The 23,602-nt window shown below is 39.7% G+C and overlaps 1 protein-coding gene across 1 annotated transcript in view; it reads left to right on the forward strand.

Annotated features, from left to right (window-relative positions):
- The first annotated feature begins 231 nt into the window (after positions 1–231).
- Positions 232–23,602, forward strand: part of NPSR1 (neuropeptide S receptor 1) — a 471,103-nt gene continuing 447,732 nt past the window's right edge. Inside the window, exon 1 of the mRNA XM_088464420.1 lies at positions 232–433. Coding sequence (XP_088320546.1) covers positions 287–433 — 147 coding nt within the window. The 5' untranslated portion in view covers positions 232–286. The remainder of the gene's footprint in view (positions 434–23,602) is intronic.

Here is a 23,602-nt window from a genome sequence, read left to right on the forward strand (position 1 = left end):
ACCACTGAAAGCAGGATGCTGTAATGCATTGTATGTACCCTGTTGTTATTGTCTGCAATGTGAGAGAATGTGACTTTTTTCATTACAGTGCTCTGTCAATGATGATGCATACAGCTTGAAGAGTGGCTTCTGTTTCTGTTCAAGTGAATCTGTTCACAAGCTATATGCCTCAGTTAGCTAGTGGCGGAGCAAAGAAGCTGTGCTCACGTTTGTGCTTGGAGGTTTCTGTTACTGAATCGTACATAAAGAATAGCAGTGGTTAGCCACTGCACAGCCAGATCTTTCAATGCAAGTTAGTTTTACTGAAGCAAGTCCTGATTTAAATGGCAGCACAGGAAGATTGGATTTAATTATTGCAACTTGCACATCAACAATTTCTTCTACAGATGCTGGGGAAGAAAATGATTGGCAATCATTTTACACCTCTTTTAAGGTACAGCTTTCATGCATTTATTACACTTGTCTTATATATGTTATGCATATTCCTCATTGTAATATTAAATATTTTACATTGATAATTCTTAATATTTTTCTCAAATGATGATCTTCCATTTATACAAAGATTTAGATTTTATGTTAATAATAATAATAATAATAATAATAATAATAATGATAATAATAATAATAATAATAAAAATAAGTATATGTGATTTACTGCATGTTATGTATACTCACACCAATAACTATGAAAAGGAGTAAATTAAATTAATTCCCCAAAAAGTCCTCTTTTTTTTTACACAATATAGTGAAAGGTATAAATAAATTTTCATGTAAGAAAACACAACTCTACCATTGAGGCAACTTCAAAATAGCAAATGTAAAAAAGTTCTAGGATTCTTTATAGATATAGATAGGTATTTCCCCTTTATATTATATATCATTAATTTGCAAATTAATTATTAATTATTTCATCCTTGAAAAACTATTCTTGATAATTTAAGATACATTTTTATGGAAGGCTTGAATATATTTGGAGAATAATTTTTATCTACAGTTATCTTCACATAAACAAGCTCCTGTAAAGCTGGCTAGGCATATTCAATATAAGATGGGGAAGTGTCTGCTAATTAAGAATTTACTATACATCTGGGTGCAATACAAATTTACGAGTACACATTTTATGTATGGCATATGTCAATAGCTCATTATTAGTAGGAATAAAATATATATGTTTTTGTATTTGAAAGCATGCATAGCAATTCTGTTTCCAGGATCCTTTTTTTTTAAAAAACTTATAAAACTCTTGAAAGGACCATTAAACCCCCAAAATGACATTTTCAGATATGAACCATAAAATACATTATTCAGGGATAACCTGAAATTCCATTGCAGTTTTTGTTTGTAAGCTAAGTATGACAATGTCACTCTGTTAGAGACACCCAAAGGTTGTCTTCCACCATTATAATGATTTAATAAGAACTGTTAAAGGCCAAAAAGCTGATTAGAGATTATCAGTTTGATATTGCTGAAAACTGAACACAACAGAACTTTGGGGTTCCAAGTCAAACTGAGTCTTGACTTGGATCACTTTGGGGTTCAGAGTAGACTCGGGTCTTATCGCCAAGTTTGGAACTTGGATCTAAAAATTGGTTCTCGCATATTTTCGATAGAGATGAGCCGTTCGGTTTTGCTGAAAATACATCCAAACTTTGGAGCTCCGAGTAGAACCATGTCCCGACTCAACAAGTTCAGAACTCAGATCCGAAAACTGGATCTAGCATATTTTGGATTGCATTTAAGTCTCTACCTCTTGATTTCAGTTGCAGTGAGGTGACTGGAAATGACTGGAAATGATTGTTATTGATATTAAAATAGTATAGGAACAAAAACATGACCAAGTTAAGTGATATTAGCTGTTTTTATAAATTTTTAAAACATGATGATTTAGAACCAAAATCAAAACACAGGGGTTTGTACACATTGTTACTTATAATTCAGTAATTTGATTGATAGGGGGATATCCAATTAGACCTAATATATTTTCGGGGGTGAAAAACAGGAATTTTTTGGTGTTAATCCCCTTTTTTTACCCTTTTTTATCCCAGTTTCCTATTTGTTCAGCTGAACAAATAGGATTTTTCAGGAGAAAACACATAGGATCACATAGGATCTGTGATATTGCAGCAGTGAAAACATGGCACTTTTTGGGGATAATTCTTTGGGACACATCAGGTCCCCCCAAAAAAGCCCCGATAACTGCCAGCATTGGGTGGACTTTGGGGCTAATTGGATAGCCTCGGGAGATCAATTAGCACCTGAACAATGTCAACATTAGAATGTCGACATGGTTCAACATATCAACATCCTAAGAATGTTTACATGTTGATCTTGTTACCATGTAAAATGTAGACTGTCTTAGAATGACAATGTTTAAAGATAGATGCATCAAGGAAGATTAGGGTTATGCTGCAGGGAAAGATTAGAGTTAGGCTGTGGGGTTTGCATTGGGTAATAGGGGGAGGGTTAGGGATTAAGGTTAGGGATATGGAAATAATACTTACCAGAACTGCAGCTCCTCAAATGTCTCCTCCAAGATATTGAAATGAGAATGTCAACCTAATGCAAATCAACATGATAAATATCGACCTAACATACCACACCCTTGTGGAAAAGTAAAAGTTTGAACAGCCAGGAGATATACTTTGGGTGGAGTATGTTTTTTTCTTTTTCAAAAGAGATCTCAAATTTAATACAGATGTACTCCATTCACCATAGACCTATGTGCTGGCAAGGAGAGATACACAACTTTTTAAAAAAGGGTTTCTCAGACTCATTTGCACAATTGGATCTAATGTTAAATTCCAGTGTCTAAATATGTATGTATATATATATATATATATATATATATATATATATAAAACAATACCTAGAGGGCGCAATGACTATCCATATGTAAATAGTCAATTTATAAAATAATGTCCAGTTTTAGTCCTTATTGATAAACCTTTTTTATATAGGAATTGTTGTCCAAAATCGTCCTTTTAGATATACCTCTTCACTTTAAAAACCTTCAAACACGGTTGATAGTAGATTCCATTTCCTCCCAATGATAATTTTTCTAAAAAAGACCCACTCACCAAAAAAACACCCAAGAGATGGCCCAATGGCCTACTATTAGGTATTGCAGATAATATATTTATTAAAACAATTAACTGTCCAAATTACATAAAAATAAATCCACAGAATTGCTTACACAGTTTAAGATTAAGCAGTGGAAGATAACATCAGAGTGTTCCACAGTTGGAGATCAGTTGAATAAGTCCATCTTAGGGACAACATTTCATCAGGTGTCGATTGGATCATACATTTAATTTTTTTGGTCCTTCTTAGGGACAGCAACATGTCAGGTGTCGATTGGATCATACACATAAATTATTTTGGTCCTTCACAAAGATAATATTTCGGCAGTGCTATACTGGATGACATACAATTTGGATATTTATACCCCTGAGGAAGTCCTAGCGGATGAAATGCGTTGGGTTGTGATTCTTTAATATGTCATAAGGGAGAAACCTGCCGTGAAGTTTTACCCTATAAGGGAAAATAGCAGGATAACTAAATGTTATCTTCCACTGCTTAATCTTAAACTGTCAAAAAAATAAAAATAAATGGTAGTTGCTCAGATCAGCTTAACTGCATAACACAGGTGCTTGCAAAGGGTGGGGTTTACAATGAACACAGAAAAAAAGAGATTTGCCCCCCAGCACACTGCAGCAAAAACAATACTTAAATCCTACATGATAATAGAGATTAAGAGGTATTAGTTACACACATTTGCAAATATAAGAATAAGCCAGGCCAATCGTCAAGGCTCCTCTATACTAGCGTCCCTAACATTAAGGGCCTCACGTCCGAGAAGCAAGGCACCCCAAAAAAATTCCAGCCAAGGGCCATCCCCAGGGCATCACACGAAAAAGGGAAAAAGGTGATAGTGAAGTATAAAGAAAAGATGTGTAACGATAAATCAATAAGTGTTAATGAAATGATAAAGAATTAAAATGACATAAATAAACTTAAACTGTGTAAGCAATTTTATGGATTTATTTTTATGTCACTTGGACAGTTAATTGTTTTAATAAATATATTATCTACAATACCTAATAGTAGGCCATTGGGCCATCTCTTGGGTGTTTTTTTGGTGAGTGGGTCTTTTTTAGAAAAATTATCATTGGGAGCCTATGGAATCTACTATCAACCGTGTTTGAAAGTTTTTAAAGTGAAGAGGTCTATCTAAAAGGACGACTTTGGACAACAATTCCTATATTAAAAAGAGGTTTATCCAAAAGGACTAAAACTGGACATTATTTTATAAATTGACTATTTACATATGGATATTCATTGCGCCCTTTAAGTATTGTTTGTTGCATCTAATTTGTGAGGTTCCCACTAACAGAGGTTCCACTTGAGGTGCAGCAATCTCTGTACATCACAGCGCAGGATAAGTGCATCATCTATTCCCATATATATATATATATATATATATATCATCCATTTCAACTGTAGGCATGTACATAATTGAATGTTTCATGGGTGAGTCTGTTCACACATTATTGATCCATTTTAAACATGTTATAGCTTGAATGAGTACATTTAAACACTTTTCTACTGTTAACAATAAAGGTCAATTTCAAGCACAGATATTTTATATTTTTATATACTATGAAATTAAGCCATTTAAGCTTGAACATAAATCATTTAATAGTTATTATAATACTTGTAATATTTAATTGGCAATGCACACATGAATGGCTAACCATGAAGGTGACCAGCTATCCTCAAACTTGAATGGCAAATGTGAACACTTTCAAATTGTATAATCAGATCTGAAAATATTGAATACTGTACTGTACATTGAACATGATCAAGCCTTTTAGAAAAGGTCCTGTCTAACATTTTCATGCATCTCTAATGGCAAGGCTAATGAAGTTCAAACCTGCATAATGGACTAAGGGCCTGATTCAGCAAGGACCGCAATTGCAATGCTGCACGCAGGCAGCTTTGCAAATGCAATCTTTGCAATTATGGTAATGCAGCAGGAGGCATCATGCCTCCTGTGCATTACTTATCCAAGCTACATTTTCCAATGCAGCATCGTATACTCTGCAGACCATCGGCCAGCTGGGTGACCCATGGGGTCCCGCAGCCAGCCGCCACAGATTAGACTAAGAGGCCAGGAAATAACCATCAGCCAACAGAGATCCTGGCCTCTTCCCTCCCCTACCAACGGCAACGACAAGCCTCTGTTTCGGGAAATGGAGACCATCACCGCCCACAAATGCCAGCAGACTGTCAATCATTGACAGTCTGCTGGCAGTCTGCGTGCAGGACCGCAGACCCATTCTGCACATGCGCAGAATGGGTCATGCATTTGCACAGATTCCCGGTCAACAGGATCTGCGTTTAGCAGTGCACTTGCGTGCACTGCTGAATTAGACTCTTAAGTACCTAATTCAGATGTGGATGCAATGCCGATATTTACTCAGATTGAGCAATTGTTAGCATTGCGTTTGCATGTAAGAAATTGAGATTACACTCACACAGAAAATGTATTTGCAAAGTGAGTGAGAGGAGGTAATAGGGGGAGGTTACAAAATCGAAAACATGTTGAACTATTTAAACATGGTTTACTGGGCATACATAAATTAGCCACTGTGTTGATACTCGCAGAGAGGCCTCTGTGTGTCTGGAGACCTGATATGTCTGCAATAGCTTAGACTTAATCAGAAAGCTAATGGCCACCTGATCTGTGTTCAATGTGTCCAATGTTTCTGGTTTTGTGCATGAGCGGGGTATGTGAGATGCTTTCAGTGGGCGTCTCTAAGCACTGGACGGCAAATGAGTCATTATCATATTTTCACAATTGTGATCCGTGAGAAATTGCAGCTACGATGGCATTTGCATCCACATCTGAATTAGAGATGATTGGGTTCGGATTTCAGAGATCCGAACCCACCTGAACTTAGGGGGTCCGAGTCAGATCCAAGTCGGCTTGGGTTTTCCCGCCTAACTCGGATCTGAAAATGAGGCAAAATGTCATAATCCCGCAGTCGGATTCTCACGGGTTTTGGATTCTATAAAAGGTCCCGTGCTCGCCGCCATTTTTCATTCTGGCTGTGGAGATTGAAGAGGTAGGAAGCTGGGAGCTGTGCTGTTCTGCTGTGCATAGGGGCTGGCTACTGTTGTGTCAGGGGCATGATACTTATTATGTCCATATGTGCATAGGGGCTGGCTAGGTTACTGTTGTATCAGGGGCTGGCTGCTTATGTCCATAGGGGGTGGAGCTGGCTGTTGTCCACATAGTGGGGCTGACTTGCTGTAGTCCTGTCCACTCCATAGGGGCTGGCTGTTGTCCATAATATCCATATATAGTTATATACTGGGGCTGGCTGGCTGGCTGTTGTGCTGTCCACTCCATAGGGGCTGGCTGGCTGTTGTCTATAGGGGCTGGCTGTGCTGCTGGCTGTGCTCTGTCCATGAGGGGTGCTGCTATTAACCCCCAGACTGAAAAAAAGAAAGTATTGTTATTTTTATTTCTGTTTCTATGTGTGTGCGCGTCTGTTAGCCACACTTATCAGCAACGTAGGTGTGCAGGGGTGCTGTGCTGCCTGTGTCTCACTTATCAAAGGGCTGCTGCCTCGTTCAGGGGTGCTCTTCACCCCAGTGTGAAAAAAATCAAATACATTTTTTTGTGTGTGTGCATGTTAGCCTGCCACACCACCAGTTTTCAAATAAAAACATTTTTTTGTGTGTGCGTGTTAGCCTGCCACATACTACCAGTGTTCAAATAAAACATTTTTTTTGTCTGTGCGTGTTAGCCTGCCACACACTACCAGTGTTCAAATAAAAACAATTTTTTTGTGTGTACGTGTTAGCCTGCCACACACTACCAGTTTTCAAATAAAAACAAATTTTTGTGTGTGTGTGTTAGCCTGCCACACCACCAGTGTTCAAATAAAAACTATTTTTTTTGTGTGTTTTTGGTTGTGTGAGTTAGCAGCAACTTAGCTACACTATAATTGCTTGGTGACACTGCTATAAGACCGCAGTGAGTATGGAGGACAGTCACATGACAGGAGAGCAGGATCCACATACCAATCTTGCACCTGCCAGAAGCAGTCATGATGACGATGCAAGGCCATCAGCGTCATCTATGAAGGCCGATGTACCAGGGCTTAAGTCAGGCCAAAAAGTCAAGGTAAAAAAAAATATGTTTACCCTGTTAAAGAAAAAAAAATCTAAAGTTGAGTCAGCTTAAGAGAATCAAAAAATTGGCAATATGCCATTCACTACATGAAGTGACAAGGAAAGGATAAGTCCTTGGCCTTTATTATTTATGACTGGTGGTTCTAGTGATGATTTAATCCCCTCTGCTTGTAGGAGAGGTACAAAAAATGTTTTAATTGTTAAGACAAGTAAGACACCGGAACCAACTGTGTGCTCCGAAAAATCACAAATCCCAGAGGAGAGTCCAAGTGTGTCCGAGGTTGCCATGTGTGAGCCTGACCTTTTGGATCCTCCTTGTCCATTTGTGTACCCTCTGCAAATGTGGTGATGAGCAGCACAGGGTCAACATGCTGATGTAAAAATCGTGGATGCTTCTGTGGAATTGCACGAGGAATATGAGAAGGATATTTATGTAGTTGGTGATAACAACAAGGATGATGAGGATGTTGATGATAATGAGGAGGTTGATGGCGAGGATGTTTGTGCAAAAACTGTAAATCATGCAATAGTTGTTGCCCATGGTGGGAAAAATCTCATTGTTGCCATGCCTGGGCAAAGGACCAAAAAATCCACATCTCATGTGTGGAATAATTTCCTCCTAAATCCGGACAACTTTTGCCAAACCATTTTTAACCTTTGCCATGTAACAGTGAGCAGAGGTAAGGACCTTAACCATCTTGGTACCTCCTCCCTGTTACGTCACTTACAACACATTCATCAAATTGGAAAGGGTATTGAAACTTTGTGGACCAAAAAGCAAACAACAATCAGTCCAGTGTTACCTAGCTGCACCCTTCTATCTGTATTTAAGCACCTGCAATCTCCACCACTAACACCTGCATTATCATCAACATCCTCATTCATGATCGGAAGTAGTCCTGCATCCAATATCATAAGGACTGACTCCTCTCCTATCCGTTGTTCCCCAGAGGGATCTTTGAGTGTTATGCCTGCTGCTGCTGTTGCTACGACTAGATCTTCATCCCAGAAAGGGACCAGGAAGTAGACTACTTTTAGTAGTTCAAGTTCAACCAAACAATTGACTATCACACAATCCATTGCATTGGCAAACAAGCATGACAGCAAACACCCAGTTGCACAGTGGATTACTGACGCCATAACAGCTATGCTGGTATTAAATGTGCTTCCAGTATCTGCCATTATTGCAGTGGGTTTTAAACAGTTAATGGAGGTCATGTGTCCCTGCTACCATGTTCCTTCTAGATTCCACTTCTCTAGAATAGCAGTTCCCAATCTGTACAAGGACATTAAAAGAACCTTATTAATGTCCTCCAAAATGCAGTTGTACCCACTGTCCACTTAACCACAGATATGTGGACAAGTGGGACAGGGCAAACTAATTTGTACATGACTGTGACAGCCCACTGGGTAGGTGTATTGCCTCCAACAGTGCAAACAGCAGCAGCAGCATCTAACAAATGCCAGCTCATTAAGAGGCAGGCTACTCTGTGTATCACCGGTTTCACTAAGATGCATACCGCTGAGAACCTCTTAGAAAAACTCAGGAAAATCATTGCAAAATGGCTTACCCCACTTGAACTCACCTCGGGATTTGTGATTTCTGACAATGCCAGCAATATTGTGCGAGCATTACATCTGGGCAAATTCTAACACATCCCATGTTTTGCTCACACAATGAATTTGGTGGTGCAACATTTTTTTAAAATTACAGGGGTGCGCAGGAGATGGTGGCCCAAAAGATTTTTGGACATTTTCGACATTCAGCAACTGCATGTCAAAGATTGCAGCACCAGCAAGAACTGTTGAATTTGCCCTGCCATCAGCTGAAGCAAGAAGTAGTAACTAGGTGGAATTCTACCCTCTATATGCTTCAGCGGATAGAGGAGCAGAAAAAGGCCATCCAAGGCTACACTGTGGCCTATGACATAGGGAGAGGAGTGGGAATACACATTAGTCAAGCACAGTGGAGAATAATTTCTGTGTTGTACAAGGTTCTCAAACCCTTTGAACTTGCCACATGTGAAGATAGTTCAGACAATGCCAGAATGAGACAAATCATTCCCCTAATCGGACTTTTTCAAAAGCAGCTGGAGAAAGTGAAGGAGGAGCTGAAACAGAGTGATTTCACTAAGTATGTGGGACTTGTAGATCAAACCCTTTATTCGCTTCGACAGGATCCTAAAGTCGTCGATCTCTTGAAATCAGATCACTATATTTTAGCGACCATACTTGATCCTAGGTTAAAGTCATACCTTGTGTCTTTCTTTCTGATGGACATAAATCTGAAAAGATGCAAAGACCTGGTGGTGAAAAAATTGTCAGCTCAAGCAGAACGTGACACGGCAGCATCTCCTCCTTCATTTTCTACAGCTGCTAGGAAAAATCTAAAATTTCCTAAGAGACCAACTGCTGGTGGTGATGCAGATCAGTCAGCATAACCTCATGACATTTGGTTGGGTCTGAAAGAACTGGCTACAATTAGTGACATGTCTACCGTAATTCTGATACGTAATTCTGATATGGTTACCATTCAGAGAATCGTGGATAACTATTTTAGGGATAGCATCCAAATAGGCATGTCAGACAGTCCGTTTCACTACTGGCATGAAAAAGAGGCAAATTGGAGTCCCTTACACAAATTGGCTTTGCTGAACTTAAGTTGCCCACCCTCCAGTGTGTACTCTGAAAGAGTTTTCAGCGCAGCCAGGAACCTTGTCAGTGATCATCGTAGGAGGTTACTTCCCCAAAATGTTCATCAAAATGAGTGTTCATCAAAATTAATTACAAACTCCACAAGGAAGACCTTTACCAGCACTTACGTCCAAAAAATACAGAAGCATCTATAATGGTGGATTCCAGCTTGCATGAATTAATGTTGTGTGAAGAAGAGGAGGATGTGCACACTGATGGGGATACCAATGCCAGTTTGTGTATGGGATCATTGCCACCAATGTCCACTGTGCATTGGCAGCTTGTTTTGTGGGTGGTCCAAACAAACCAATAATTTCAGCCACTAGTGGCAGTCCCTGTCACTGAAGTGATTGGCTTGTTAAACTGTGAATGTCCTGTTTCATATATACAACATAAGGGTGGGTTGGAGGGTCCAGGGACAATTCCATCTTGCACCTTTTTCCTTTCCATTATGTGCTGGTTGGGGCATTGCTGCCTGACATTTTTAATGTTATGGTTTATGAAAGTCCAGAAATTGTAATGGCCACATACAGCATCTCCCGCATGCCCCTTTCAATTTAAAAAAAATTCTGAACCATTTGATGCTTGTTGTGTCAACCCGACGGCACTAGACACACAACTGTGATATACAGCCAAGGGTTCTCAGCCCTTAAGGCTGCTACATGGTCTAAAGACTGCATCCTGCTTCACAGCCCAAAGGTCACCTGTCATCACTCCTCACAAGCCCTCAAGGCTGTAACGGCTGCAACTTGCCAAAAGTTCCAGGCCTCAAGGCTGTTGCAGGACTGGTTCCTTCCTAATCATAGCTCTGTATTCCACCACTACTCAGCCTGGAGGCTGCATCAACAATTAACTATCAACTATGATATCTTCAGCCAGTGGCTGCACCAATTATCCAGTGTCAACTCTTCTTGCTTCAGCAAGTGTCTGTGCCAACCATCAATTCTTCAGCCAGTGGCTGTGCCAATTATCCAGTGTTAACTCTTCTTACTTCAACCAGTGGCTGTGCCAACTATCAATTCTTCAGCCAGTGGCTGCACCAGTTATCAAGTATCAACTCTTCTTACTTCAGCCAGTTGCTGCGCCAACTATCAATTCTTCAGCTAGGTGCTGCATCAGTTATCCAGGGTCAACTCTTCATACTTTAGCCAGTGTCTGCACCAACTATCAATTTTTCAGCCAGTGGTTGCACCAATTATCAATTCTTCATCCAGCAGCTGCACCAATTATCAATATCAACTCTTCTTACTTCAGCCAGTGGCTGCACCAACTATTAATTCTTCAGCCAGTGGCTGCATCAATTATCAAGTATCAACTCTTCTTACTTCAGCCAGTGTCTGCACCAACTATCAATTCTTCAGCTGGTGGCTGCACCAATGATCAAGTATACACTCTTCTTACTTCAGCCAGTGTCTGCGCCAACTATCAATTCTTCAATCCTCAAGAGGTACCCCAACCATCATCTTTGCACAGTCCTCAACTCTATCTATCAATTAGTTTTGCGTCAACTAGCTGGATGCAACCTTTTGGTCTTAACTGGATGAAAATAATCAATACAGTGAGCTGTGAGGTGGTCAAAATTGACTGGAAATTAGTGGAAATAAATGTTATTGAGGTTAGTAATACTGTAGGAACAAAAACAGGCTCATTTTATGTGATTTTAGCTGTTTTTATTATTTTTTAAGAAAAAATACAGATCCAAAACCAAAACCAAAACCGAAAAACAAAACACGGAGGCAATGTTTTTGCAAAACCAATCCAGATTCAAAACCAGGGGAGATCCAGATCCAAAACCAACACCAAAACATGGGGTCAGCACACATATCTAATCTGAATCAGGCCCTAAGGGCCTAATTCACAGATGTTTGTGAACCCGATGTTTACATACATCTCCAATGTATTAGATCTGTGCATGCACAAAAGATGCACTGCACATGTGCAGATCTGGGGCTGCAATGTCGCTTGCAGTACCTCAATTGCCGTAGCACGATCAACACACTTGAGCAATTTGGAGACGGCGACGGGGCTGCAACAGGCTGCATTACAGAAAATTGTGGCATGTCAGCCCTATTTTTTGGGCTTGCTGAATCCAATTCAGGAGCTGCGTCTTTGGAATTTCCGGCAATTCCGAGTAACCTAAGGGTTACTCTGGGATGACCAATGTTCACTCAGATGCTCCGATGCAGCATCCCAAGATGCAGCAGCAGATCAGAGAAGCCAGTAGGTGTCTATTTACAGAAGACTCCTACGGCATTAGCATATTATCGCACAGCCGCAGCATACAAGGACGCAGCTGCTGTGTGACCTGCATCAACCTCTGAATCAGGCCCTAACAGTAATCTAATGGTTGCTCACCTGATGTTGTATTGGGTGCTGGTCACACTGACACTTCCAGTTAAACGGTGACTCCACCCAATATCTACTTTATCCAGAATAAAGTGGGCTAATTTGGGAAACCCTTTAACAATTTATTTAATGTCCAAATTAAAATTTGAGTCATATCATTTGGATGACTTTTTGAGAAGTTACAAGCTTTATTATTGAGGAATGTCCTCAGATCCTCAGCAGGAGCAAGAGACATATATAGGGATGCCTTCATAGACAATACATTTTATACAGTACATCAATTTACAGTCTTGTTAGTCTAATTTTGCTTACCACTTTGCTTCCTTGACAATGCCCCGGTGAAACGTGTTGGTCAGCCTGCTGGGGGTTCCTCAGTGCGCACTCTGGACCCCCGCACCACGGTTACCACATATGAATGGAGACCAAGTATCAGGTACTTCCTTCTACTCCCTACTGCTCTCTCATTACTGCCAGCCGCCGGGACTCCCTGCGCTGCTGTTAGGCAACAGGGACAACGGTGCGAATTGGCTGTCCCAGGTGTATAAGTACACAACTCTTTCATCTATATCTATCATAATTTTGTTATACTTAGTCTCATAGGTAGAATTGAGGGACGCCTCTACTACCAATATTAATATATTACTGTGGTTATCCGTGGTGTATAGCAATTTTAATTGTGTGTATTTTTTTCACTTTCATATGATTTATTATCCATTTATTATTTGGCCCCTTTTTTGTACCCTTAGAGTGCTCATTTCACTTTAATATGCATGTGTCTTATTGCTGTTACCACACTTAGGAAGATTCCCTGTTTATTCCTCTATTGAAAATGGATGCATAGCAGAAATCTGCCCAGAGGCAATCCTGAATACCTGCATTGTTAAATGCTATATATAGATATACTGTATATCAGAAACAACTGTGATTACCAATTGTCATATATATTTCAATATACACAGGAAACAATTGTGATTGCCGATTTCATTTAAAATTGTATATTTCAATACTCAATGTCCTGTTTTGTGGTTTTTGAAAGATACGAACATGATGTATATATTTATTCCATAGGCACTGACAAAATATACAACATAAATTGAGATGACTGCATAGCAAGAATCTGCTCGGAGGCAATCTCGAATACTTGCCTTGCTAAGTGCTATGTGCATATATATATATATATATATATATATATATATGTATGTGTGCTTATTTCACTTTAATATGCATATGTTTTATTGCTGCTACCACACTTAGAAATATCCCATGCTCATTCCTCTATTGAGAATGGATGCATAGCAGAAATCTGCTCAGAGGCAATCCTGAATACCTGCATTGTTAAATGCTATATATATATATATATATATATATATATTTATATATATATATATATATATATATATAAGAAATAACTGTGATCACCAATTGTTCTATATATATTTCAATATACAAAGATAAACTATTGTGATTGCCGATTGCATTTAAAATTGTATATCTCAATACTAAATGTCCTGTCCTGTGGGTTTTGAAATATATTAACATAAGATACATATAATTATTACATAATTTCTGACTAAATACACAACACAAATTGAGATGATTGCATAGCAGGGATCTGCTTAGAGGCAATCCTGAATACCTACAATATATATGTATATGTATATATAAGAAACAACTGTGATTATCGACTGTTGTATATATTTCAATATATACAAAAAACAATTGTGATTGCCAATTACATCCAAATTGTATATCTGAATACCTAAAAGTCCTGCCTTGTGGTTTTTGAAAGATATAAACATGATATATTTTTTCCATAGGTATGGACCAAAATATACAACATAAACTGCAGTAATATTACAGTGTATCTCCTATGATTGGAGAATTTGTTTGTTTGTATTGTCCAACCTGATAGGTATTTGTAGGCATTTTTTTCTCTTTTCCTTTTTAATGAATTTCAATAAAAGGTATTTTTTATAGCTTGGTAATTGTATAGGAATGTGCCCCACATACGGAGTCCTTTTTCTCTTCTCTCTGATATACTCAATTTACTCTGAGGGTGCACCTACTACCTTTATTACTTTAAAACAATCTTTTTTACCCACCAATATTCCTGTGCAATGAATCCTTCCCTACCTCCCCCTTCCCTTATCTCTATATACACTTTGCACTAAGGTAACCTCTTCAATAAATATAACACTCAACAGTTTACTGTAGTTCTATATTGAACTATAATAGTTACTTTTTACCATAAACCATAGATCATACTGAAAAACCTCCCCAGATAGACATACACACACTTTCATCCCTTACACTAAATACTGGTATCTATAATATCTTATCCAGTGATTTTAGTAGTCACAGTTCTGAGCTGCTGTCGTTGGTGCACATATGGTGCACATAGCTAGTGGGGGCCTTTGCTATACAGTAATTGACTTTATGGTAAACTGTTTTATTTTTATTACACTTGTTATTCTATTAATGCACTATGTGTGATTTTCACATGTAATTGGATGCCACATAGAGGACGCCTAATTTATTGAGAACACCTCACATGCAGATAAAAAATACAATATGGCTGCACAATCAAGTCTATCTCAGTAATAAGATACGCTAAAATATTACATTAAAACCCTGAAAAATCTTAATTCATTATATTTATTATTATGACAGTATCATACTATTGTTCCTAAATAGCATCAACCTAAGGGAAATCACATCATTACTAATTCATCTACTAAGGGAAGTGTTATACTTTCTTATATTTACTTGTTTCTATGTATTTAACTTAGTCATTAAGGTTTATCACCTCAAGAGGTTTCTATTTATATTATAATACTGACACATACTAAAAAATACTGACACATATCAACTGGCTTATAGTGTGGATCTAGTGTAAAGGAAGTACATCTGTGTACTTTGGGCCTGATTCAGTAGCGATCGCAACTGCAATTGCAATAGTGATTATGCACGCAGTCCCACTGCGAAGATATGCTAATGTCTGCGATCGCAATGCCATATACAGCCTAACATAAGGATGCCCACCTTACCTTACACACTTTGGTAATACTTAGCAAGACTGTGAAACCATTGACAACATTGAGTACCATCACAGCCTCATGCACACTTGCACAAGGTCTGACCTTACTCAGGAATTGCTACCCTTGTCACACGCAGTGGAAGCTCAAGCTGCGTATGGCATCACAGTGGCTAATTTATTCATGCCCCTGTAATGGCGTTCAAAGGCACTGGCCCTTTCTCCAACCAACCACAAATGGTCACTTCCTGTCAATCACTCTGCAATGGGTCTGCGTAGTCACTACGATTGCAGTCCCGATCACAGTAGTGTGTTCGCACACCCACACTGTGATGTATGCGCAGTACGCAACAATCAGCTGATGCTGTCAAGGATGCTGTTATGGGCATTGGGTGATCCTTTTATTCTAAGGCTCTATTTATTTAGTAAAACTTTGTTGTGCTTAAAAACATTATTGTTTTGTATAAAAATGGTGTATAGTCAGATATTGAACTAAAAAGAAAGAATCATAAGGTTATAATGTATTTGTAGTGTAACTTTGTGGATATTATTAAAATGTAATAAAGTTAAATGGGTAAAATGAATTTAAAAATAATAAAAAAAACCATTTACTGTTTATATGGGATAGACCAGAAGAGAAACTATAAGAATTCATAATGTACATGAATAATAATCAAAGGATTTTATAGTTTACCACAACAAAAAAAATTGTTTTTTATTCTGAACCTGGAAATGTATATATCAAAACAAGAACCCATATAAAGGAGGTTGACTGCAACATCATGTTATCGGCAAACAGTAATCATCACAAAAATTCACAGTAATTATTCCAGGTGGCCAATACAGGATATTAAGGAGAAACTGTTCATATTTAAAATATTCCAAGAACAAAGTGAAGCCCTGACACAAAAAATTATGGAAAAAAGGAAGATGCCCTAAGAGAAAATGTACACAAGGTGAAAGAAAGGAACTTATTAAGTACAAACACAGTGAACAGAGGGCCTGATTCAGAGCCGGACGCTCTGACCAGAGCGCTCGCTCTGAATCAGGGCCCTCCTACCTAAAAATGGAGCGGCCTCTTGGACCACCCACAGCTTATGCGAGCGTCCATGATGATGGTCGCGATGGTCTTGCGATGAGACCCTGTGGTAGGGTCTCAGTGACCGCAAGCCCTGGAGTGATTTTGGCTCTATCAGAGCCAAAATCACTCCCACTGACATCACTAGTGATGTCAGTGGGGCCGGACCCAGACGGTAGGCGTTCCCATGGGAACGCCTCCATCTGGCAGCCACGCCCCCGGCATGCCCATCAAAGGGTGCGTGCTGTCAGTCACCATCGACAGCATGCCCCCTTTGGTGCAAGACCCATAGCGACAGCTTGGCTGTCGCTATGCGGGTCTCGTGCATGCGCACGACGGAGCTCCCTCCGTCATGCGCATGCGCATTAGGGCACCATCGACCCGCTTGCGAGTGTCCTGCGCTCGCAAGCGGGTCTGAATGAGACCCAGTATAAAGAACAGCCTTCATCACTCAGTACGACAGCAATAAAAAAATAATAGAAACAATTATAGAAAGCATTGGCATGTACTGAAGTGAGGAGAAGAACTAAAAATATATGGAGCTTTAGTATAAAAGGTCAGCCCAACGCACATATCAGCATCCTTGACAAACTACACACAACATACAAACTGTGGGCCTGTTTCAGCAAGGATCGCTATTCTGCTTATACGCATGCAACACAGTTGCTAATATCAGAGGTGATATGTAAATGTTTGCATTCGCATTCCGATCGCAGCCTAACAAAAGGATGCCTATTTCCCCTTACTCACATCTGTATACTTTGGCAACATAGTGATATAATCGGTAATATGGACTAACATTAGACCCAATTGCATAGTTATAGCAGGTCAGACCTCACTCAGGAATTGCTTACTTCTGCACATGCTATGAGGCCTCAGGCTGCGTCTGGTATCACAGAGGTTAATGCTCATGCAACAACGTTAAAACATACTGGCAAGCCTGTGTTCGCCCGACCACCCCTCTTCACCACCCACAAATGGCACTTCCTGTCAATCACTCTGTGATGGGTCTCCGTAGTCACTGCAATCACAGTCCTGATTGCAGTGGCCTGTTCGTGCACGCGCACTGCGATGCATACGCCTGCGCAGTACGCAACAATTTGCTGATTGCGTGCATACAAGAAACTGCGATCCTTGCTAACTCAGGCTCTGTGTTGGAAGTTGCTGTCAGCGCTATGGATCCCATGACTTCTGGCACCAACATCACCCAGCCACTACCTGTTACCGGTATAGCATGGAACTTAACGGCTGGAGCTGATAACAGGGAGAAGGACCCACCAATGGAAGAAAAAGCCACGGAGGACCTGAGGGAATAAATAGGGTGAGAATAGGGCTAGTTAGGCTTACTAAGTCTGCATCACCTCTTCTTGCATATACCTAGTTGCCATTCTCCAAGGCTCACTCATTTCATAAAAGAGCTTAAACATTTGCAAAGGAATTTTTTGTTGCAATAAAGTGTAACATTTTAACTGTTATAGGCTTCATTTGGTTATCTTGTCAAATCATATATTGCATACATTATAGTGCTCATCGTTTTATTACAATGTTTACTTATTAGCTTTGACTTACAGCTGCAGAACATATCCCAGTATTCAGTTATTTTTTCTATAGAACAACACCATTGAGTCATAACAAACACAAAAAGGAAACAAAACACAAGAAACACAAATAACATAGTTGGCAGGACTGTGGTCCAATGATTACCTCTACTCTCAACATTGAAGCAGGAATAAATGGAAGCTATTGAAGATAGGATGGGGGGAGATTAGAGAATGGAGGAGGATGGGAAGGAGGAAAGATGCCAATTAAATAATAATTATACTAAATACAAACGGAAGTAGAGCCCACAAACAGTTAATCAAAATATATGTGGTATGAGCATTGCTCAGAGTGGGAATTTAGTAATGGGTATTTGGAAATTTGAATAGAAAACTAGGGGGTTGGAGGTCCCCTCAGGTCATTTTTGGGTGATTCATAATATGAGATTAATCCCCTAGTCCCTGGCAGGTATAAGCAAGATGCTTAAATGTATTCCTTATTTTTATGTGGTGTTTCTGCAATGGGGAACTTCTGAAGAAATTGTTCCTCCCTGTGCAGATGGTGAATTCAGTTGGTATTCACTATTGACATAGGAGATCACATGGTCCAGTAGAGGCCTGTTTGCATAGGAATATAACAAATGTCATAATAATATAGAAGAGGTTCATCCAGATAATACTGTATATCATAACAGAGGTGTTGGTGCAGACAAAATGTGAACTTTCCTGATCAAACTATTTTCTATTATTAAATTGTATTTGCTAATGTGGTACCATTTGTATCAGTAATGTTTCCTTAGAATTGGTGTCTTAATGAAGATTACTGTCCCCGAGTCTTTTCCTTCTACTCCTGCCAGCTGTGGATAATCTCGTGCCACTTTGCCCCAGTTCATCCCTTGTGTCTCTCCAGCCTAATTTCCTTGTGTCCCTCTAGCTGAAGCCCCCCAGTATCTCTCCAGTTCCAGACCACTTTTGTCTCTCCAGTTCTTTTCTGTCTATCTAGCCGTCTCTTCAGCTCCAGCCCCCTTCTGTCTCTCAAGCCCCTCCAGTGTTTCACCAGTTCCAGCCAGCCCCTTATTTCTCTCAAATGGCAGTGTCTAACCAACCCCCAGTGTCTCTCCAGCTGCAGCATTTCTGTTTCTCTCCAGCTGTAGCCCCCTAGTGTTTCTCCAGGCCCCCATTGTCTCACTTTGTCTCTCTAGCAAATCCCCCCCATGTTTAATCAGCTGCAGCCCCCCAGTGATTATTTAGCTGCAGCCCTGTGTCTTGCCAGGCCCCAGTGTCTCTCCAGCTACAGTACCTTTCTGTCTCTCCAGCCTCCCCAGTATTTCTCAGATTCAGATAGCCCCATTCTGTCTCTCCAGCCCCACAGTGTCTATCCAGTGCTCCTGGTCCCTTAAGCTGCAGCTTTCCAGTGTCTCTCCTGCTGCAGCCCCCATTGTTTCTCCAGGCCCCAAGTGTCTTCCCAGCTCTAGTCCTTTTATGTCTCTCTAGAAAATTCCACTATTCTCTTTCCATCTGCAGCCCACCAGTTTCTCTCCAGACCCCCAATTTCACTCCAGCCCTTTTCTCTCAGCTACAGCCAGCCCCATTCTGCCTCTCCATCCCACAGTGTCTAGCCATCTCCCTATTGTCTCTCCAGCTGCAGCCTTCCAGTGTCTCTCCAGCTGCAGACCCCCAGGATTTCTCCAGGCCCCATTGTCTTTCCAGCTCCAGACCCCTTCTGACTCTAGCAAATCCTAGTGTCTCTCCAGCTGCAGCCCTCAGTGTTTCTTCAGACCCCCAGTGTTTCTCAGCTCCAGCCAGCCCTGCAGTGTCTCTCCAGCTCCCATATGTCTCTCTAGTCACAGGGACTCTCCAGTACCCACATTCCTCTGACTCCAGCCCATAGACACTTTACTTATTTCTATGTAGCTTCTTGCTGATGGGGAAGAAGAAGAGGTCCATTTATGTAAGATTAATTTATGAGACAATGTGACTTCCCCTAATAACAATGGGAAGTCATCTGCTGTGGAGGCAGGAGGTAAATTAGGCAGCCAGGAGTCGAAGTTGCATAAGAACATGGCTATATGGTCAGGACACAAAGAAAGGCAAAGGGATTTGTTAATAAAAACTAAATTTTGTACCAGAATATAGTTATCTTATGACAGGTCCAGGAAGTATTGGGTACATTTTTACCTTTAAAGTTTCAAATTTTTTATTTGCAGTTTATTTTAATTTGAGGAGATTTATTTTATTTTTGCATTGCTTCTCCTCTTTTGACTGCAATAAAGTCATCCAGTGTGAACTGGATCTAAGATGTTAAGTAAACAGGAAGGCATAGTAATACAACTACATTCAACTGGAGAAAGTTCCTATTACTATACATCACTGAATGTAGCACATGATGTAGTGTTCTCCTTAAATGCTCTGTACTGTGATAAGGGGCCAAAACTAAATGAAACAGTTCCTGGTTCACACTCTGGATCCCGTTTGCTGCCATTGACAGCATTAACTTGTGGTGTCAGCACCTATAGTATGGTAGTTATGCCCATGTGTCTGTGCACTTAAAGTGTACTCTCATTATTCTTCTCCTGCATTATTTTAGAATAGTAGTGTTTTAATGTAGTGGTTTGTTGGCAAATGTTAAAATATATCCTTCACAGAGAACATGAGGCATAAATATGACTTAAAATCCATTTGTAAATAAGTTAAAGTACAAACCATAAAAGGTATTTAACATTAGTAGGAAATGCCTGAAATTGGTCATCTAAATATATAGTGATTAGTAGTTACCAGCTGCTCTGCACAAGTTTGTATGTACATTCATTCACAGTATACATATAGTACTTCATTTCTCTCATTTTACATTGAGATGCTGACAAGTGCGGGAAAACTGTACCAGCCATATGTATACTTCCTTATGTTAATGTGAGTACCTGCATTGCTTTATGCTGATAGCTGCACCACCAACTGATTTTCCATCCTTAGCTCCAACCATCATCATCAGTATTGGCTCATCCACAAACACAATGCATGGTGCAAAAAATCTGTCTAAAACAGGTATCCCATCGCCTCAAAATAGCATGGAATTCTGGTTACACACACACAACACTCCCATTAAATAGATGTCATGTGTGTGTGAGCACATTTCATCTTCCCTAACTAATTTAGGGGAATCCTGGGTCAGTGTCACCCTCTATCATGTTGGTTATATTGTTATCATAGACACAAGTGACTCAAACACCCATATATGTCTATGATTACTGCCACAGTCAGACATTTTATTTCTCTGTAGCACGTGTGCATATCACATTGACTCATCTAGTTGATTTGACAAACTAGAAGAGGAGATTGATACTCACCAAGACTTTTGCCAACTTCCACCATTCGGCCATTATACCGTCCCAAAACAAAACTCTCACTATCATACTGAAACATTAACAGTGTAATAATAACAATAATCAGCACTAACACTAAAACCTTACTATGTTCCACAACTGGATTGCTGACAAGTGTGGTACACCTCTCTAATTAACTACACTCATTCAAGAGAATACACATGCAGTATTGAGGCATGATACACATCATGAGCACAAATACAATGCAGACAGCAATACAGAATAAATGTAAGCAGCTGGAAATACTATTGCTCTAGACTACCTTCATTGGGGGGGTGGGACTGACCAGAGAAAGCTAATTATAGGGGAAACAGTGACTTTATCTTTAACCAAATATTACTACTTATGGGAAACTATGGCAATAGGTGTAATCAATTTACTGCACTGTACACAAAAGTGTTGGTTACATAGTGTATATTAATTATTGCCACAAAGTCTCCTCATCGAACTTTCAATAATGTGGACCATGGGCCTTAAGCCTTAACTGAACTGGAGGAGAGTGGGAACAAGTGCACAAAATACTGTATTGCCAAATTATTGTTGGCCAGTGTTCCCAGAGGAGATACAGATTACCAATTGGGGCATTACCTGTTCTAGCTGTCCTTGGCAAGCACACAGATAGCTCCAAGGGGATTGCTCTTTTGCAAGTGGGTTATCTCTGTTGCTAGCTCTTACTGATCATGGTCAGCTCCTGAAATTGATAGGTGCTCTGATTCTCTCTTGCATCTCACTGACCTACAGTGGTTGTCTTAACTAGTCTTCCCATGGATGGAGAGGGCCTAAGGATCAGATTTTTTTTAAAGAGTCCTTGCTGCAAGGGCATTAGCAACTTATTCACTTCACTTGCTGTCTTCTATCTTCTTCACAGTCCTATCTCTTGCTATTGCTGGCAGACCCTCTTTTCCACTTTGGCACTATCTTCTTTCTTGCCACAGTAGGTTTTCACTCCTCTCTCACCACCATTGGATGAAACCCAAACTATTTGTGCTGGCTAATACAAGTTGGAGCAATGAAGCAAGGTGATTTGCTCACCATTATCATATCTGATTGACCAATCTCAAATTGTGATCTTTTACAAGCTTTAATCTTTATAGATTCAAGTTCTGCAATGCCAGAAAAGATATCCATCTTTTTCCTCCCAATGGTTAAAATGGCAGCTTCATTAGGGATAGCTCTAGTAATGACTTTAGCAATCACATCCAGGTGGTCCTCTTTTCCAACTAGATATCCTTTGTGTCCCGTGACAGGTGTAGTTCCTCCTCTATATTTGGGCCCATTTTCATGAAGACATATCTCCTAAAAAACAAAGAAACATCACAATAGCAGTGTGGGTAACACCAAGTGTTGACTTTTAATAACACAAGCAGGGTTCTACGATACATACAAATAAATACTTTACACAGGGGCATAAAAACATTAATAGTATATATTATCATGCACAGTTTGGTAAGACGATGGGGTTCAAGCTTTCTAAACCTTTATTCTCCATAACTAATGTAAAGATGTAAAGTGCTTATCGCAAACAATACAGTACATTATCGCTGTTTCCTAAAGCTTGTCTGGGAAAGAAATGTCTGGTGAAATTTAGGTCACTCCACTTCTCTTGAACAATAGGAAGGTCTAACAAAGTCTAACAAATTTTATCATGGAATATATATAAAAATAGCATGTTGTAGAGACTGAACATTCAATGTCAACCAGATGAATTTGTGGCAAATATCAATAAAAACAAAACTCAAATGAGTATATCAAGATGTTGACATATAAATGCTCATGTGGAATTCCTAAGCACTCCTAAAGTCCATTAGGTATATTATAATTTTCATGCCTGCCATTGGTTTAAATACATTATTGCCATCACAAAAATAGTAAGACTGAAATGCTTTAGGTAGGAACATATGAAGGTTTATGTGTCTACCATTCAGGGATGGGCTTGGGGCAGGGTAGCATCTGCTCCCCAGAGCAGTGCAATGTTGCTGGTGTAGGGCCACAGACTTGCTGTGTATGCACATAACTTGCAGTCAAGAGGCATGCGGAGTGTGCTTCTGGGCCACTCTGATTTATATTTTTATTTATATTTCATTGAGGCCCACATTTCCATTGAGTATGGATTCAGATGCAAAGCTTCGGGGCAGAGCAGGCTGGGTCACATGGTCCAAGAGAAAACAATTTCTGCTTTTAATTGAATTTTTTAGATATATAATGAATTAACTCCAGAGGAAGTCTAGGTGACAAGACATAGCTTTTGGGCGTTATACACTTGTTGACTGTCTTCTTCTGGATACTTTCAGATAAGTACAACATATTGTATACATTGTACATTATGGGC

This window comes from Taudactylus pleione, unplaced genomic scaffold, assembly GCF_031769625.1.
Source record: "Taudactylus pleione unplaced genomic scaffold, aTauple2 ptg000054l, whole genome shotgun sequence".
Taxonomy (NCBI): Eukaryota; Metazoa; Chordata; class Amphibia; order Anura; family Myobatrachidae; genus Taudactylus; species Taudactylus pleione.